The sequence below is a fragment of the Geotrypetes seraphini genome, chromosome 1 (assembly GCF_902459505.1).
Source record: "Geotrypetes seraphini chromosome 1, aGeoSer1.1, whole genome shotgun sequence".
In the NCBI taxonomy this organism is placed as follows: Eukaryota; Metazoa; Chordata; class Amphibia; order Gymnophiona; family Dermophiidae; genus Geotrypetes; species Geotrypetes seraphini.
Genome location: NC_047084.1, coordinates 56,798,216 through 56,818,593, shown reverse-complemented (window position 1 = coordinate 56,818,593; position 20,378 = coordinate 56,798,216). Strand labels below are relative to the sequence as shown.

The window sequence follows — 20,378 nt, the reverse complement described above, 5'->3', positions numbered from 1 at the left end:
ATTGGATCGGGAGGAAGGTTAATGAATCGGGTTGGGTCGCAAAGTGGTCGGGACATGATCGGTGGCGTAGTGAATCTAGCCCAAAGTGCCTTTCGATAGCCAGACTGGCAAGGATACAAACATTCAACCCTCTGGATGTATTCATCCAGTTATTGTAACACTAGTTTTTCTATTACTTTATCCCCTCTCCCCCCCCCCCCCAAAAAAAAAAAAAAAAGGTACAACAGAAACTGTCCGATAGCTAGACATCTGTTCTATATCTAAACCGCTCTTTTTAAAAAATAAGGGTAATAATGGATTGTTTACATTCCTCAGGAAAAATCCCACAACCAAAGATTGGAAATCTTTTCAGCCAACGTACGCATAATAACTCGTGTTATATGAATCATGTATTGATCTTCTGGGGGTAATAATTGCATTAACTTTAGTCACTTCATCTTCATCTACCAACCGAAATGATCTCCAAGTCTTCACACAAGGAATCATCAGCATCCATTCTCCATTCATCCTATTTGTCAAAAAGGCTGCATACTTTCCAACATCTGGATGAGGATTAGAACCAGAGGAACCACCACCTTCAATCAAATATCACACTATATGGAATAATTCCCTTGGCCTATTTTGGGCATGTTTTATCCGCTCTTGGTAAAACCAGCTGTAAACTTAAATGCAATCATCGCGGGACCTTCCTGTACCTCTGCTCCAGAACGAGGAAGTGACGTCGAATGGCGGGACTGGCAGCTTGTAGGGAGGTGCACAAAGGTCCCGCGATGACTGAATTTAAAGTTTACTGCCGCTGCTTCTGGTTCAGGAAAGCAGCAGTGGCAGAGTAGAGCGGGGAGGTTCCAGACCTGATGTGCCAGCAGTGTAATCCCTTAGAGCAGGGGTGCCCAATAGGTCGATCGCGATTGACCGGTAGCTCGCCAAGGCAAAGTGAGTCGATTACCCATGACTCACTTTGCCTTGGCGATCTATCGGGCCGATCAGTCTTCCTCTCCCCGACATCAATTCTGCCGTCGGAGAGGAAGTTCGGGCCAGCCAATCTCTGCCTGGCTGGGCGGAACTTCCTCTCTGACAGCAGAATTGACGTTGGGGAGAGGAATGCTGGTCGGCCCGAAGCAGGGAGAGCATGGGGCGGCGTCAGCTTTGGGGCCTGTTATCCATTAGAAACATAGAAGATGACGGCAGAAAAGGGCCACAGCCCATCAAGTCTGCCCACTCCAACAACCCTACCCCCTTGAATTTACCCCCCTAGAGATCCCACATGTGTATCCCATTTCCTTTTAAAATCCTTCACGCTGCTGGCCTGAATCACCTGAGGTGGAAGTTCATTCCAACGATCGACCACCCTTTCGGTGAAGAAGAACTTCCTGGTGTCGCCATGAAATTTCCCACCCCTGATTTTCAGCGGATGGCCTCTTGTGGCAGAGGGGCCTTTAAAAAAGAAGATATCATCTTCCACCTCAATACGGCCGGTGATATATTTAAACGTCTCTATCATGTCTCCTCTCTCTCTACGTTCTTCAAGTGAATATAGCTGCAATTTATTCAGCCTTTCTTCATACGGGAGGTCTTTGAGTCCCGAGACCATTTTGGTGGCCATTCTTTGAACTGACTCAACTCTCAGCACATCCTTTTGGTAATGTGGCCTCCAGAATTGTACACAATACTCCAGATGAGACCTCACCATGGATCTGTACAATGGCATTATAACTTCGGGCTTCCGGCTGATAAAACTTCTTCGGATGCAACCCATCATTTGTCTTGCCTTTGATGAAGCCTTCTCCACTTGATTGGCAGTCTTCATGTCTTCGCTAATGATCACCCCCAAATCACGTTCCGCCTTGGTCCTAACTAAGGTTTCACCATTTAGTGTGTAAGTTTTGCATGGATTCCTGCTGCCGAGGTGCATGACCTTACATTTTCTAGCATTGAAGTTTAGCTGCCGAGTCGAGGACCAGTGTTCCAATAGAAGTAGGTCCTGCGTCATACTGTCTGGTACAGTGTTCTCACTTACTATGTTGCATAGTTTGGCGTCATCGGCGAATAATGTGATTTTACCCTGAAGCCCCTGAGTCAGATCTCCCACAAATATGTTGAAGAGGATCGGGCCCAAGACCGAGCCCTGAGGCACTCCACTGATCACCTCCGACGTTTTTGAAGGGGCACCATTTACCACCACTCTCTGAAGTCTACTGTTTAGCCAATCACCGACCCATGTAGTTAACGTCTCTCCCAGTCCCATTGATTTCATCTTGTTCAATAGTCTGCGGTGCGGAACGCTATCAAAAGCTTTACTAAAGTCCAAGTAAACGACGTCCAGGGACTCACCCACATCCAGTTTCCTTGTTATCCAGTCAAAGAAACTAATCAGATTGGATTGGCAGGACCTGCCTCTGGTAAATTCATGTTGGCGGGGATCCCGTAGATTCTTCTCGTCTAGGATTGTATCTAATTTATGCTTAATTAGTGTTTCCATGAGTTTACTCACTATGGATGTGAGACTCACCGGTCTGTAATTCTCAGCCTCTGTCCTGCAGCCCTTTTTGTGGAGTGGGATTACATTGGCTGTTTTCCAGTCCAAGGGGACTTTTCCCGCCTTCAAGGAAAGATTGAAGAGCACAGACAATGGCTCTGCCAGGACATCACACAGCTCTCTAAGCACCCTGGGGTGTAGATTGTCCGGTCCCATGGCTTTGTTCACTTTGAGTCTTGATAGCTCGCAGTAGACGCTGCTGGGTGTAAACTTGAAATTCCAGAACGGGTCATCTGAGCTATGCCTTGCTTGCAACTGTGGACCGGACCCTGGCGCCTCGCAGGTAAAGACTGAGCAGAAGTATTCGTTTAGTAGTTCGGCTTTATCGGAATCTGATTCTGCATAAGTCCCGTCTGCTTTCCTAAGGCGTACTATCCCATTTGTGTTTCTTTTCCTATCACTGATGTACCTGAAGAAGGATTTATCCCTTTTCTTAATGTCCTTTGCTAGATTCTCTTCTATCTGAAGCTTGGCCTCTCTGACTGCCGTTTTGACTGCTTTGGACTTGGCCAGATAGTCTTCTTTTACTGCTCCTCTTCCTGAATGTTTGTAGGAAACAAATGCTTTTTTCTTTTTCTTAACGAGGTCCGAGATTTCTATAGTGAACCACTGGGGTCTGTTATTCCTCCGTCGTTTGCTTGTTGTTTTTATATAGCGATTTATTGCTTCATGTAGGGTAGATTTCAGGTTTGCCCACATAGCCTCTACATTATTGGTTTCGGCATGGTCTTGCAGTGCCCGATGGACGAAGTCTCCCATGCGTTTGAAGTCAGTGCCACGAAAATTTAGGACCTTTGTTATTGTGGTCGATCTGGAGAAACCCTTCCGAAGGTTGAACCAAACCATGTTATGGTCGCTGGAGGCCAGCATATCACCTACCGAAACTTCTGATACGCTGTCTCCGTTGGTGAGTACCAGGTCTAGTAACGCCTGGTCCCTAGTGGGCTCCAATACCAATTGTTTGAGCTGTGCACCCTTTATGGAGGTTAACAACCTTCTACTGCCGCTAGTTTGTGCGGTAAGTGCATTCCAATCTGTATCGGGCATATACAGATGGCGGTTTGGCTCCTGTTCCCTGATGGCAGTGGCAGTGGCTTGGGAAAGGGCAGGGAGAAAGAAAGAAAGGGGGCAGGCAGGGAAACAGAAGGAAAGAAGAGAAACAGAAAAAAAGAAAGGGGGCATGAAGAGAGAAAGAAAGAAAGGTCAGGGAGAGAGGAAGAAAAAGTTGGGGGAGGGAATGAGGTGTGGAGGAGAGGAAGCATACAGGCTGAAAGAAGGGAAGAAAGATTGGATGCACAGTCAGAAGTGCAACCAGAGACTCATGAAATCACCAGACAAGGTAGGAAAAAAGAGGTGTCCACTGGCATCCCTCTTGCCATTCGTTTGGGGAGGGAGGAGAGGGGCCGATGGCAGGAGGGAGTGGACATCCCTCCTGCCATATTTTTAAGCGTGGGTCGGGTGGATGGGTGGGGGGTGTTTGGCTGGCCGTGGGCAGGTGGGGGAGGATGGTGCCAATGGCATTTGTGGATCGGGGGGGGGGGATTTTTGACAGGTATCTGCCTGTCTTTTATTCTTTTGGGGTTTTTTTATGGGGCAGATATTTTGCATGTGTAAATTAATTTCTTAGTTTTTGACTAGTGTATTTGCAGAGTTTTTCTGCATAGTCAGAATTGAAAGTGGTTGCTAAAGGATTTTTGATTCTGAGTCCTTTGGGGATAATGTCATTCTTCTTGCAGATTGTCAGAAAATAAATATGACTATTCAATTTGGTTTCTTTTTCCATAAGTTTGTTCATTTGCTTTTTCATGTGATCATCTTGCGTGAAATGGTGTGATGGCCGTGTTAGTCCACTTTCCAAGGTAATATAAAGAGATAAAACAAAAAAATATTTTTTATTGAAACCTTTATTATTGGACAAACTCAATGCATTTTATGATGAGCTTGAGAAGGTAATCCTCCCCCCTTTTCAGATCAGAAATAAGCAAATGTTGACAAATATTAGTACAGTATATATAAGGAAAACATGAAAGCATTTCAGGGATAGGAAGAGGGAGAACTGGGTAGGTGGGCAGGAGATAGAAAGGTGGCAGAGCAGTTTTAAATTTCTTTATAGTGGGAAAGAAAGCCCAGATCTCTGTTAAGTCTTGTCTAACAGATGTCAAAATACCTAATCGTTTTGATTTCAGAGGTTTTACATTCTTGGATTGTTTTAAAGTTCCCTTTTAGTATTCTCACCACAAAATCTTTGCTGACTTGAAACATCATGGCAATGAGTTGTTAATACTAACAATAGCCTTTTTAGTTTAACTGATTGGTGGGGTTTCTTCATTATTTTAACTAATTGTTTTATTTTGCTTCTTTAGTTACAGAAAAAAGGACAGCAGTCACAATTTTTGCAAAGTCGTAACTTAAAATGCATAGCCTTATGTGAAGGTAAGCATACCATATTTCTCGAGTTGTGAGAAAACCACTACTCTACTAGCTTTATCAATGATTTAACCTATTTCAATGATAGGATCTCCTTTTTGCCTTTTGTAGAATGTTTCATAATTAAGTTGTCTACAAATCTCTTGTACAAAAAACTCCTGAATCATTATCACCACAGCACTGCCCTTGTCTGCTGCTTTAATAATAATTGACTTGTTTTGGCTCGATCTTCTCATAGACTGTTTCTGTGGTCTAATCAAACTTTTTAAATGTCCATGTCTTTTTTTTTTTTTTTTTTTTAATTCTGCAAGGTCTTTCAATACCACGGTCTCATAGGTCTGTATTAGATGGTTCACATTCCCCATAGGGTTCCACTTGCTACTGTGTTGTACAATAAATCTATCTGTACTAGAAGCAGTTTGAGATTTAAAAAAAAAAAATAGTCCATAGTTTTTAGGCTTTGGGTGAACTTGCATAAATTTGTTCTTACATTAAGCATGTTATATGCTGATGTAGGAGTGAATTGCAGTTCTTTATTCAAAACTTTAGTCTCAATCAGATCTAATGGTCTCTGAAATATTATACACCTGGCTCAGAACCAGTCTGAGTTCTGTCTGTTGTACACATTCAGTGACATTTAGATTTATTTATTTACTTGATTTTAATAATGCATAGTTTTAGATTATGTTTTGACATGCTTGTATGGTCTGTGTTATCTTTTCCCCTGAAGCAGCTGACCAATGAAACATGGTCATGTTGGGTAGCTACCTTTAAAACCTGGGAGCATGTTATACATCTTTACAATACAGATTTCTTTAGTGGTTGTATGGTTACTATTGTATGCCATCGAGATAGACATTTACAGTTGTGATTTTGGAAAAAAGGAAGAAAAATTGGCAGTAATGAGCTTGGAAACTTATTGCTGTTCCTAAAACAGCATAAATTTATATTTATAAACCTAGAGTATGGCTAGATTGGTGGATTACTGGTAATTCAAGACCTCTAAGTCCCATAAATTATAATAAATGTACTGTTTTAGTAAGAGGCATGGTTGAGGTTTCCTCTTTGAGAAGAAAAGAAGCAAGATGAAGAATTCTTTCTCAGCAATGAAAAGCTTGGCAGGTGGGATAACAGTAGGTATAAGCTTACAACATTATGAGAAGAGGCATGATAAGATTGAACTCATAATGATCCCCCAATCACCATTACCTCTTTCTGCACTTAAATATTCTGGGATGCATTTGAAGATATACGTTGAAGAGAGGAAGAAGATAAGGCTTTTAGGTGTATAATAGAGAATGGCATGGGGACAAATTTTTCCCTGTCCCCACGGGAACTCATTTTCCCATTTCGTCCCCTTGAGTTTAGTTCCTGTCCTTGCCCCATTCCTGCAAGTTCCATCCTCATCTGCACAAGCCTGAAACACTTCAAAATCATAAGTGTTTGAGGCAGAGCTTACAGGAATGGGACAGTGACAGTGACAAAACTTACAGGGACGGGACAGGGTAAATTGAGTTCCTGTGAGGACAGGGACAAATTTGTCCCCATGTCATTCTCTAGTGTAATAGGGCAGAGTACGGTACTGGGGTTCAAGAAAGGATTGGACAATTTCCTGCTGGAAAAGGGGATAGAGGGGTATAGATAGTGGATTACTGCACAGGTCCTGGACCTGTTGGGCCGCCGCGTGAGCGGACTGCTGGGCACGATGGACCTCAGGTCTGACCCAGCAGAGGCATTTGCTTATGTTCTTATGAAAGTCATTAGTTACAGAAGGTTTCACTATCTTATTACAGTGATAACCTCATCTGAATTGCACAAACATGGAGAAATTTGGGTAGTACCTAACACGGATCATGTCTGTACAAGATTCTTCTTTGTGTAAGTATGATTTTTTTTCACATTAGTATTTTATTTTGGACCAGATTCAAACCTGTTGCAAAATTCATCAATCTCCCTTGCCATCAAGGTATGCCTGGCTATTGTATTTGCCTTGCAATATAACATTATCCATCAGCAAATCATATCCTTTGATACTGAATATGCCCGATTAACTGCAGACAAGCAATTTAAATAGCCAAGAGCCATTTATGGATATTTAAATCACTTTGAATATCAACCCCTTCATTTTTAATTCTGACTTGTCTACCAGTTCCAGGGGTATGGTAGGGGGATGAGGTTATGGATACATATGTTTGCCCTCATAGTTTTAAATGGGGAGGGCGGTATAGGAGTGGTTTTACTATTTAGAATATGTTTATAGGTACGTCTTGAATGGAATTAGTGAAACAAATAGAGTGCTTATGGATTAAGATTAAAACTGAGTGAAAACTCATATATCTTTACTCTGAAGATAAGCAGGTATAATATTCTCACATGCGAGTGATGTTATCCATGAAACCTGGTATGGACCATCACTTTAAATTGTAAGTACTTCCCATACTGTGAGTGTGCTGGTGCCTTTCCGCCCGACACTGGCTTACGGGACCTGCAATTCTTACTTTTCCTCGGAGCTGAGAAGCTGTGTTTCAGTTTCCTCAGTGCATCAAAGTTTGACTTTTTTTGTGCCTTCCATTTATTTTTACCTTCAGTATTTGTCATCATTTGTTGTTTTCTTTTAAAGCCTTTCATTTTAGTCAAGTTATTCAACTTTTTTTCAGATTTTCGTTTTTAGGTCTTCGGGCGCCCTGGAGCCCTTTTCTATTCCATGAGCATCGAGCTATATTCAGCTCATGTTGTACTCAAGTTTCTTGGCCATTGAGCCCTTTGTCTTTGCATCTTAAGAGATAAGCACTGAGGTGCACTCAGTGCAACATGACCATTTCAGGCACTAATCGCACAATTGATATATTCAGTGTCTTGGTCCTGAGCATTGTGACATTTCTTATGCCCTCTGTTTTCGTATGCAGAAGTCACTCAAAGTCTGCAAACTTCAGTTTGAAAAAATACTTTGGTACTGCATTGGGGACATCTTGCATGGTTGGGGATTCCTCAACCTACATCAACCTACATCAACTCATTCTGAGTCAACATAGCATAGAGAGTCCACTTCTTCATTGTTGTTACAAAAGGCATTCAATACTTTATCAACCTGAGTATGAAAGAAAATAGCAAGCGTGTAAAAACAAGTCTGTGACATGTCTCAAAGCTACTAATGCACAGTTGCGGCTTAGTGCAAATCTAACATTCCAAAAGACATGATGTCAAGAGATTCCTTGTGCAAATCAAGTAAGAAATTGTTAGATTTGGAGCACCATTCAGTGATAAAATTTCTTACGAAGGGAAAAAGCCAAAGGAGATCCATGAACGCTTGACTCCTGTTTATGGTGAGTCTGCCCCATCATCCTACAAAATAAAATTTTGGAGCAAGCAGTTTAAATGGGGTAGAGAGTCCATTGAAGATGCCCTTCACACTGGACAGTCTGTGAAAGCAACTTCCTTAGAAATGTGCAAGAAAGTCAAGGATTTAATTTTGTCAGACAGATGAATTAAGGTTTTCTGAGTAGCTGAAGAAATAGGCATCTCAGCAGGTAGAGTTTAGAAAATAATTCATGAAAAGCTGGGCATATCCAAGGTTAGTGCAAGATGGGTTTCAAGAATGCTGATGCCATGTCAGAAGACCACAAGGTTCCAGTGTTGGCAGGAGAACTAGGAGCAGCTCCGTGAAGACCAAGTGGATTTTTTTGTATCATTTGGTTACTGGAGATGAGACTTGGGTCTATCACAGAGATCCTGAGCCCAAAATGGAGTCAATGCAGTGGAAGCACAAGTCATTCTCCACCTCAAAAAAGTTCCAGACAGAAAAATCTGCAGGCAAAGTCACGACAACTGTCTTCTGGAATGATGAAGGACTTTGGCTTCTGGAGTTCATGCCACAGAAGACAACTATAACCGGGGAGAGTTAACGCCAACACAATGATCACTTTGTGGGAATCAATCAATTGGTCCCTTCTTGACCAATGGGACATAGCAAAGCAGTTCCCTGAGTTTAGGGTGGGGCAGATGAGCCTGTTGTGATTACCAAATGTGGCATCCCTTTATGCTGCCACATCCACTTTGTAAAACTTTGTAAAAGTATGGAGGGTGGACCATGTACATGCCCTACAAATTTTCCCGGGTACTCTGCCCATGAAGAAACCACACTTCTAGTGGAATGCATCCTCAAAGAGATTGGTGGCTGTTAGCACCATGAATGCAGATGAAATCACCATGCAAATCCAACTGGAAAACTCACAACAGGCATGCTGATTCTTCATGACAATGCACCAGTGCACATGTCATGACAATCACAGGATGTCATCCGAGAATGTTGGTTTAGCAGCTGAACCATTCACCCTACAGTCCTGACTTGGCTTTCTCTGATTATTTCCTGTTCCAAGTTTTAAAGAAATGTCTCTGTGGACAGTTTTCAAATGATGATGTCCTGGTTTGAAGGTCAAACAGAAGAATTCTTTACAAAGGGGTTAAAGTTATTGCAGGAAAAGTGGATGACGTGTATGGAGCTATCATAGGACTATATTGAAAAATAAAACAAAATTGCCTGCATTGGGAGAGCCATGTAAGAAAGCTAAGAAGCATAAGCAAGTCTCCCCCCATCAAACATGCCTCAGCATCTTCCCAGGCTTCGACTGCTTCGAAACAGGGAGAATTGATCACTATCCTTCCAGCTGGTGTCTGCTCAGAGGTGTGCCTCAACATCAAGGTCTGCAATGCATTGACATCCAGTGTCACATGCGCCTTCTGTACCTTTGCCTATATTGGTACCAGTGCCATCAATACAGGAGCAGCTTCAAGCATTACTTCAGCAAGAGTTTGTAGGGCTACTGCAGTAACAGCCTATCCAGGCTCCTGCAGTCTCCTAGCCAGCCTCAGCCTATCCTGAGAGTTTTTCGATGCATTGACACCCAGGAGATGCTTGATGCATGCATCATCCTCCAGGGAGTGTGATTCCCGTTTCACCTTGATGCTCCTCGGTGCTTATCAGCACTCTCCTTCATGGATTGCTACAAGAGAATACTTTGAATCTAACTTTGATCTGTCACCACATTCCATTGATGACCTTCCTGAATTCTCTACTGATGAATCTTATGGTATACCATGTGATCCTTCTTCACCTCTTCCACATCAGAGATCTCCACCTGAAAGCTACTCTTTCACAAGTTTTGTGCAATGGATGGGTCAGGCTCCCCTATTAAGATGGAGTCTGAGGAGGAGCCTCATGCAGAGTTAATGGAACTCTTAGACTTTGAGGAATGGCCTAAACAGTGTGTCAAAATTCCACTTCACACAGTCATGAAAGACTTTCTGTTTAAAACCTGGGAGATGCCTTTTACCATCCCAATAGCTCCCCATAAACTGCACACACTATAGAATACAGAATTCCCTAGTTTTGATAAACCTCAGCTGCAACATCAGTCTTTAGTGGTAGAGTCTGCCCTAAAGCATGCTAACAGCTCTCACCAACTTTCCACAGGCAGAGAGGCTAGAACCCTGAATAAGTTTGTCAGATGTGTATTCCAGGCATCTATGCTTACTAATAGAATAATTGACTATAATTTCTACATGTCCATCCATTTAAAGTCTTTAATAACGCAGTTGCCAGACTTTGAACAACACCTTCCTTCGGACCAGCTAAGAAAAGATTAGGTTCTTACCTCAATAATCTTCTTTCTGGAAAAAAGGGTACATCAGTCTTGACCGATGGGTTATTTTCCTCTCTAACTACGAATTATGTAGAACAGTGTTCTTCAACCTTTTTACACCCGTGGACCGGCAGAAATAAAAGAATTATTTTGTGGACCGGCAAACTACTAGGACTAAAATTTAAAAACCCCGTTTACGCCCCATCTCCGCGAGCTCGGTCCCCGCAAACCATCTGATCCCATCTGCACAAGCCGCAATTATGATTTTATATTGAACGTGTATTTTATTAAAGTATAAAAAGAAACAATATTCTGAACAATTGTGATTTTATAAATACAAATATACAGAGCACGGACCAACAAAACCCCTGTCTCCCCTCCCCTTCACATATATCCCCTCTACTATCAAGAAAAGTTATTATAAAGCCAAGTTATTATAGAATGCTACATAGAAATATCATGCTACAGAATACTGCAGGCCCCAGTTATGTCTCTAGCAGGATATATAATTCAAATCTGATATATTCTAATGACAAAATAAAAATAAAATTATTTTTTTCTACCTTTTGTTGGTTTCTGCTTTCATCTTCTTTTCACTCTTTTCCTTCCAGCATCTGCCCATTCCATCCAATGTATGCCCTCTCTCCCTTCCATATGTATCTGACTTCTTTCTATGCCCCTCTTCCTTGTCCATCCTCCTCTCTCCTTTTTACATCATTCATTCCAGCTTCACTGCTTTCTTCATTTTTATCTCTCCTACACCAGATCTAGCATCTTTATCCCTCTCTCATTTCTCTGCTGACTCCCTTTCCAGCATCAATGTCTCTCTACTTTCTCATTCCTCTCTCTCCCCTTTCTCTCATCTGATCTCTCCATTCCACCCTGACCCCCTTCCCCTCCTGTAATCTCCCTGCCAGCTGTTTCCTTCCTTTTTTCTTTCTCCCTTCCCTCCTCCCTCTATCCAACATTAACTCTCTTCCCATTCCTTTCCCTCCTCCCTCCCAGCAGCATCTCTCCTTCTTATCCCTTCCCTCCTCCCTCTATCCAACATTAACTCTCTTCCCATCCCTTTCCCTCCTCCCCTCCCAGCAGCATCTCTCCTTCATCTCCCTTCCCTCCTCCCTCTATCCAACAGTAACTCTCTTCCCATCCCTTTCCCTCCTCCCCTCCCAGCAGCATCTCTCCTTCATCTCCCTTCCCTCCTCCCTCTATCCAACATTAACTCTCTTCCCATCCCTTTCCCTCCTCCCCTCCCAGCAGCATCTCTCCTTCTTCTCCCTTCCCTCCTCCCTCTATCCAACATTAACTCTCTTCCCATACCTTTCCCTCCTCCCCTTCCAGCAGCATCTCTCCTTCTTCTCCCTTCCCTCCTCCCTCTATCCAACATTAACTCTCTTCCCATCCTTTTCCCTCCTCCCCTCCCAGCAGCATCTCTCCTTTTCCCTTCCCTCCTCCCTCTATCCAACATTAACTCTCTTCCCATACCTTTCCCTCCTCCCCTTCCAGCAGCATCTCTCCTTCTTCTCCCTTCCCTCCTCCCTCTATCCAACATTAACTCTCTTCCCATCCCTTTCCCTCCTCCCCTACCAACAGCATCTCTCCTTCTAACTCCCTTCAAGTCCAGTAACAGATCTCCCTTTTCCAGCACCTTCCCTGCCTCCTACAGTGGCTTCCTCCCCTTCCAGCAGCTCTTCTGCCTGCAGGAAGTTGCCGGTAAATCACTGCCCTGGCAAATTGGAGAGCTGGTGGGAGGGGAGACAGCCACTGTGAAGGCTCCCCAGGATCTTGTTCGCACACGCTGACCATCTCCCTCCACCTGCACCTGAATCTGCAGCTCTCTCCGGTCTAATCGCAACTTCCCCGCGGCCCTCTTCAGCAACTCGGCAGGGGTGGCGATCAAGACACGCTGCCGACGTCGGGACCTTCACTCTCTAAGTCCCGCCTATTTTGTTTCAACTTCCTGTTTCCGAACAGGCGAGACTCAGAGAGGGAAGGCCCCGACGTTGGCAGCCTATCTTGATCGCCTGAGGCTGGGAGGAACATTAATCAACAGGAACCGCAGTCGGCAGGAAATTTAACTGCCGACTTGATCTCGCCGGTCCTGTGTGGACCGGCAGAAATTTTCTGTGGACCCACACCGGTCCGCGGACCGGCGGTTGAAGAACTGTGATGTAGAAGACATCATCAATCTTTTTAGGTGCTGCTTCCTTCCTCAGTGTGCTGTGCTGTAGCTCTTCAGTTTGTCTCAAAACAGTTGTAAACCACTATAAGAGGAAAAATAAGGAGGGATACGAGGAATCTCCCCAACATTCCACTTCTGTTTTGCTTTGCAACAATTATTATTAAACAATGTTAATAGTAAACCTTATGGAAATAAGATGGAACAAAAACAGCCACATACCTGAATACAAGTAGCACTAATACTTCTAATACTAATACTTCTGGAGTTCTCATACTCTTACTTGCCTTTGAACAATAAAGGTGTGCTTTTACTCTTCAGACTTGTCTGAAAGGAGCAAATCCCAACCTTTGGAAACACATACCTGTCTGAAATAGTAAGCAGGCAAAATCAATATCTGACAGAGTGGTCCATCAAGACTGATGTACCCTTCTACCAGAAAGAAGATTATTGATGTAAGAATCTAATTTTTCCTTCTTGACCAATGGGACATAGCAAAGCAGTTCCCTGAGTTTAGGGTGGGGCAGATGAGCCTGTTGTGATTACCAAATGTGGCATCCCTTTATGCTGCCACATCCACTTTGTAAAACTTTGTAAAAGTATGGAGGGTGGACCATGTACATGCCCTACAAATTTTCCCGGGTACTCTGCCCATGAAGAAACCACACTTCTAGTGGAATGCACCCTCAAAGAGATTGGTGGCTGTTAGCACCATGAATGCAGATGAAATCACCATGCAAATCCAACTGGAAATAGATTTTGAAGCTGGCCTTCCCAGTCAACTAGGATTGGCTAGCACAAAAAGATGATCTGAGAGATGAAAATTATTTGTCACCTTGAGGTAACAGAAAACTCTCCTAACATCCAGTAACTTCAACTCTTTGTCTCTTTTCTTTGAGCTCGTGGTCTGGAATGCAGGTGGCTGGACTTCCTGATTTACATGGAAGGTCAAAACCACTTTTGGCAAAAAAAGAAGGTACCATGCGCAGAGAGACCCCAACCTTTGTAAATTTGAGAAATGGCTTTCTGCATGAGAACACCTGCAATTCTGAGACTCTTCTCGCTGAGGTGATAGTTTTTCTGGTGGCTATCTTAACAGTAAGATCCATTAGAGACACATCCTGCAAAGGCTTGTTCAGAGCTTTACAGAGGCCCTATAAAACAATGTTAAGGTTCCAAAATAGAAATGGCTGTTGAACAGGAGGATGCAGCCTGAGCGCAACCTTCAAAAATCTGGCAATGTCCAGATGAGAAGCTGTCCACTCGAGCCCTGAAATACAAGAGGGCTGTCACATGCATTTTAAGGGAGCCAACCACCTTACCCTTCTCAAGTCCAGCTTGGAGAAACACTAGGACTCCGCCATCGGAGCTCATAAAGGTTCTACATTCTCATTATCCCACCAAGCCTTAGCATAGACCATAACAGTTGCTGGTTTCTTAGATCTTGGGAAAGAGAGTAGCTATGAGTACCTCCGAATAGCCCTTCTGCAGTAAAGTGACCTGCTCAAGAGCCATGCCTTATGCCCAAAGCATTCTGGCTTCTCAATGGGAATGAACCCTGTGATGAATGAATCGGCAGTCTGAGACCTTTGTCCCTCTGCAGGCACACCAGATCTGCATAACATGGCCAATCTGGGGCGACCAGGATTACCAGCACCAGGTGGCTTGCTATTCTGCGAATGACTTGGCTTATCATGGGTCACGGGGAAAACACATATAACAGCTCTCTGGCTAAGGTTGGACTAAAGTGCCCTACCCAGTACTTCCGAGCTCAAATCTTTGACTGAAGAAGCGATCTACTTTCTTGTTGGCTGCCTAAGCCACCGGATTAAATGTCTGTCATTCCCATTAACATATAATGATGCTGAAGGCCTTCCAGGATGACAACCATTCTACCAAATTCAGTATCTGTCATCTGAGATAGTCAGCCTGCCCTTTGTCAACTCCCACTACATGAGATGCTGAAATAGCTTGCAGGAACAAGAACTGGGCCTCTAGGCGTAACGGGGCACTTTTGGTGCCTCCCTGCATTTTGAGATAGGCCACCACTGTGGCATTGTCGAAGAAAACCCTGACCACTTTGTCTTTCAGGGAGTCCTTCAGTGTCTGTAACATCAGATGAGTTGCTCGCAGCTACAGACAGTTTATTGACCATTTTCTCTGAGAGGGCAACCAACGTCCCTGATCAGAATGACCCTTGTAATGATCCCCCCCAGCCATAAAGGCTGGTATCTGTCTTCAGGATCTCCCAAGAGGATATGCAAAGAGGCATTCCTGTTGATGACTCTGGCTGGAGCCACCAACACAAACTTTGGCACTCCCTCACCGTCTAAGCCAGTGGCATCCGGAATAAATCCGTCTATGGCAACCAGCAGGACCATAGTATGTCTTGAAGAGGACGCATACGAGCTTTCACCCAAAAACAACCTCTATGTGGTGCAGTGGTTAAAAGCTGAAGTTTTGGGTTCAAACCCATGCTGCTTCTTGTGATCCTGGGCAAGTAACTTAATCCCCCCCCCCCCCATTGCCCCAGGTACATTAGATAGATTGTGAGCCCACCAGACAGACAGAGAAAAATGCTTGAGTACCTGAATAAATTCATGTAAACTATTCTGAGCTCCCTGGGGAGAACGGTATAGAAAATTGAATAAATAAATATGGTTGCCACCATCTAGCCTAGTACCTGGAGATACCACCAAGCTAAAGGAAGTGACATTGCTAGGAGTTATGAAATTTGGCATGTGAGTTATCGTGGCTCGGGAAGAAAAACACAACCCTCTGCCATGTTGAAATGGATTCCCAAGTACTCCAAGAACTGGGTTGACTCCAGATGGCTTTTCAGGAAATTGATAATCCAACCCAAGTCCTGCAATAGCAGGATAACTTTGTGCCACTGCTGTTTCTTCATCAGACTTGGACAGAGCTCTAATCAGAGATGAACTACTACCATTATCATCACCTTGGTGAAGGTGTGATGCACTGTTGCCAGGCTGAAGGGGAGTGCTGAGAACCGGATGTGTCTCCCCAGCACATGGCATCTCAAGAACATCCTGTGATCCAGAAATATGAGAATGTGAAAGTAGACCTCTGTCAAATCCAAGGAAGCTAGAAATTCCCCTGGCGCCATTGTCACAACAACCATAAAAATAGTCTCCATGCAGAACTGAGGCACTTTTCAGTGCTGCTTTGACTGGCTTCGGATCCAGGATTAGTCTCGAGTCATCCAAGTCTTTCTTGGACTCTATGAAGTATATAGAATATCTGCCCAAGCCGGATTTTGCAGGTAGTATGGACTTTTACCGTTCAAATATCTAAGAGCCACTTTACATTGACCACGTTCTCTGGTCATCCGGTCAGAGAATCTACACCAGAAAATGAAAATACTCATACTCAAGCTTGCAACCCTCTCGAATGATGTCTAGCACCCAGCGGTCCAAGCAAATATGCACCCAAGCCTCCCAATAAGCCAACAACCATCCTCCTATTCGCGGGGTGACTGCTACTGACCTGATGTCATTGGGTCTTCTTGAAGGCTTCTGCGGTGCAGTAGGGCCTACACATCCTACCCCACCTCCACTTCCCCACCTCCCTGGTATAGGTTTTCGCTTTCCAACCAATTCCCAGCTTCTCATTACACACTTTACCAAAAGGAATCCTTTGTGCTTATCCTCTGCTTTCTTGAATTCCTTTACTGATTTTTTTTCCATAGGCTAGAGTGAGATGTGGGAAAAGGTCATGGACAGCTATGTAATGTTTTAGGGGGGTAACTGAATGTTCATAAGTATTCAAGCTCATTTAAGTACAATCTACATACTTGATATTTTCATATCTAAAATTGTAAAACCCAAAGTGATTCTTTGTTTTCTCTTAATTTTAGCTATGAAGATGGCCAAGTAGGAGATACAAGTATAAATACACAGGATCCAAGTATAAATAAAGAAATTCTTCGCGTTATTGGTAACCAAACAGCTACTGGTTAAATGGACCACTCTGAATGAACCTGTGGGATCCGAACGCCTTCCTCAGTTTCAAAGCTGGATTTTGAGCTGAAGAAGATGTTAGCATTATTTGACTTTAATTATCCCTTTTTAATACTTTTTTAAACTTAGTGTTTCTAGCCTCATTGAAATATTTAAAATGGTGCAAGAATTTAGCAACCATAGAGGTAATTGAAAAGCTCTATGCTAATGTATACAAGCTGAACACACTTGAAGAGAAGTCATGGTTGCTCTAAACAAACTGAATAGGCCAAGAGTTTTGTGTTAGTACTTTTGTATGAAAATCTTTAGGAAGTATTTTGATAAGTAGCAGTTTTAACGTTTATATGAGTTACATGCAAACGTAAAAATAAAGGTCAATGATCAGGTTATAGGATATATCTTTTATTTGCCTAAATACAATTGTGACTAGCTTTCAAGAACTAAGTTCTGTTCATCGGGTCTGTGCAGGTTGAACTATAGAAGATGTTACATGAAAATAAGATTAAATTCAAGATTCCATTACAGTGGTGACATGATGGTGTTTGGTTTTATAGCTTTAAAGATTTTTAAAGTATTAGAACCTTTTTGAATGACTAAATTATTTATTTTAGAAACATTCATACATTTAAATGGCAGACTTTAAATGTCTAGAAAAGCACAGATGTTTAAAAATGTCATTTCAAAACAAGGAAAATGAAAAAAACCCTTTCAAAATATATAGCCAATATAAACCTAAGAAAGATACTACTAAAAATTGGCTAAAACACCTTAGACCTGAGGAGGAAAGTCTGGCAAAACAATTATTCCATGGGAGAAAACAGGATTTAAAGTAGTGGACATCAGTATGAGCCCATCATGGATAACGTAAACCTCTGGCTCAGGCTAAATCTCAAAGGTGTCACCTTTGAGATTTAGCCTGAGCCAGAGGTTTACGTTATCCATGATGGGCTCATACTGATGTCCACTACTTTAAATCCTGTTTTCTCCCATGGAATAATTGTTTTGCCAGACTTTCCTCCTCAGGTCTAAGGTGTTTTAGCCAATTTTTTAGTAGTATATTTCAAAATAAGGGCCATTCAGAGGTGTGGAAGCTCACTACATCCAAATGGCAAGGGGGTGAATGGAAGGCAAGGAGAGGGGAGTGGTCTGGATGAGACCCCAGTACAGATGTGCATTGTCTATCTCACATAAGAATCCACTTTTGCAGAGGAAAATCCAAACATCAGAATTTAGTTCTGCTCCTAGACATGATTAAGTACCTTCAGCAAGAGCATCTCTAAATCTTGAGGTTTTGGGTCCTGTGATGCCAGCACTCTTAGCAGTAATATTACATTGCCACTAGAGTGGCCACTATGGATTCCGATAACCATGAAGTGGGAGCAAGTAGGCTTTGCTCCTGCCCTACTAGACACTAGGGACCCCTGGTAAACCTGAGGAGAGTCTTGGGGGGGGGGGGGCGGCTTGTGGCTCAAGCTGATTTTGAGGGGCCTTGGGCCTGAGGAAGGGAGTATGGGGGAAGCTACTATATATTGGACTTATGCCCACACATGGAGGCTTCCAGAGAAGGGCAGTTTCTGCCAAGACAGGGAAAGTTAGGTGATGCCAGGGTGTACATCTGCTAGAGGGGATACTTCTGTGGGGGGAGGGGGAGGAGCAAATGGCATTTATATTGGTTGTACTGTCAGGAAAGGGGTTGAGGTAATTTGCATTAGGGTAGGGCCACTTTTGCTGAAGGACCAGGATTTTAGAAAGCTGCTCCCATTTTTGTGAGAAGGTAGGATTTACATTTTCTATATGGATGTGGAGGGGCAAGAATGTGCAGCCCTGCTTCTGTTTTACAGGAGACTTTACATTTGCAGAACTTTTTTTTTAAAACAGTATAAAAATGCTACACATCCTAACTTGGATGTTTGAATTTCCCTCTGCACATCCTTTCTAAAATGGTACTCTACATATTTTTAGGAAGTTCATTCTGTGTAGGGAAGAGCATATATGGTTGTAATATGTGACTTTGCTAGACTTTTGTAAGCAAATTGAAGCTGTGGCAGTAGCAGTAGCTGCTTCTTCTATTCAGTTTTTTTATACAAATGTAAATTCCCATTGTTTGAATCTGTTGAGGGCAATTTTGAATAGCCTCTGTTGTTTGCAATGTACTTGCATACCTTTAGACCATACTGTAGTCAATTAAACAAAACATATGTGCTAAAATCACACACACACACCCTTTACTATGCCCTTGCTGTTTGTACAGGCATCTAATTAGGAAGAAAATAGGATGCATACATATGAAAAAATGCACATTATTTTACTTGCCTGACCTTATCATGTCTATTTGTGCACCATGGAAGCATAGTACTTTCATCTGTAGAAAGAACAATTTTAAAATAAGCTAGCCTAATCAGAAAGTGGCTGGAAAGTGCACTCTTAGGCCCCAATTCTGTAAACTGTGCCTAGTTTTAGGCGTGGTTTAGACGTTCGCGCGGCATAAATTGCAATGAGCGTTAACATAGGGGTCGGGTAGGCATCCGATACCCGTTCCCAAAAATCACACTTTTTCTGATATAGACGCCAGATAGACGTCCCTACGATGTTAGAGATATATATATATATGTGTGTTTTTTACTGATTTGTTATCATTTCAGGATTATAAGCTTTAACATAATAAACCCAAAGTATACCACCATTAAAAGGATAATAAAAACACGGTATACCATGTTTATAAGGATATTTATAATATATTAGTTTCAGTGGGAAACATCAGTATCAATTTTGAAAAAATGTGACATGTTTACATGCTAACCTTCATTCTAATCCGCTGTGCTAGACAATGAGCCATACAATAATAGCAATTCTGATTTGATTATACTGCTCCTTAGTAGTGAATGGCAGTTAATTCTGCTAGGAGACGGAACAAGGTAGATATCACTGCCCTGTTATATCCTTTTTCTTCATTATTTCAGAATTGTATACTTCAACAGTATAAAAACAAAAAAAGTAACAAAGTATGCCATGTTTAAAAGGATAAGTATAATCCTTGCCCTGAAAATGTCAAAAGATCTACTATTTGCCACTCTAGTATATCATCCGTTCTTCCATTGTAACCCCCGTTTATAAATCTTTTGTAAGCCGCCTTGAACCGCAAGGTAAGGGCGGAATAGAAATCCCTAATGTAATGTAATGTAATTACTTTTTGACTGAGAGGTACTGATTGGGAGTTGAATGGAAACATCAGCATAGAAGGGTGTAAGCTTTACTCCTGTGCTACACAGAAACTTGTATAGTAATGGTAAAATTAGTTGCTATAAGAAGTGTAAAGCATAGGAGTTTGAGCATCGTATAGGCTTTAGATAGACGTGGTTTAACCTTCAGAAAGGCTTTAGCAGGATGCATGCTATTTAAGCAGCCTAGGTCATCCAATGAGCTTTCTCTGGGCATCCCATAGACATTATTTGAGAGATGGTTTTAGACGTTTCCAAAGTGATCTTTTAAATACAGTTCAGGGATTTTTATTTTGTTATTCAGGCACCACATAAACAGGACACATCCATACAAGCATATTGAATTTAAAATTGCCTAAAGAAGTAATGTTATTAGCTAATTGCAGCACATGAAAATCA

General features: G+C 42.5%; 1 protein-coding gene across 2 annotated transcripts in view; it reads left to right on the top strand.

Moving 5' to 3' along the window:
• PARP8 (poly(ADP-ribose) polymerase family member 8) overlaps window positions 1-17,148 on the top strand; it is a 505,058-nt gene extending 487,910 nt beyond the window's left edge. The window contains exons 24-26 of one of the 2 annotated variants that reach the window (XM_033931570.1): window positions 4,900-4,969; window positions 6,757-6,841; window positions 16,659-17,148. In XM_033931570.1, coding sequence (XP_033787461.1) covers window positions 4,900-4,969; window positions 6,757-6,841; window positions 16,659-16,761 — 258 coding nt within the window. In that variant the 3' untranslated portion in view covers window positions 16,762-17,148. Of the gene's footprint in view, window positions 1-4,899; window positions 4,970-6,756; window positions 6,842-16,658 lie in introns of those variants that run through there. The other variant, XR_004538173.1, reaches the window with a different exon arrangement.
• The last annotated feature ends 3,230 nt before the right edge of the window (window positions 17,149-20,378 follow it).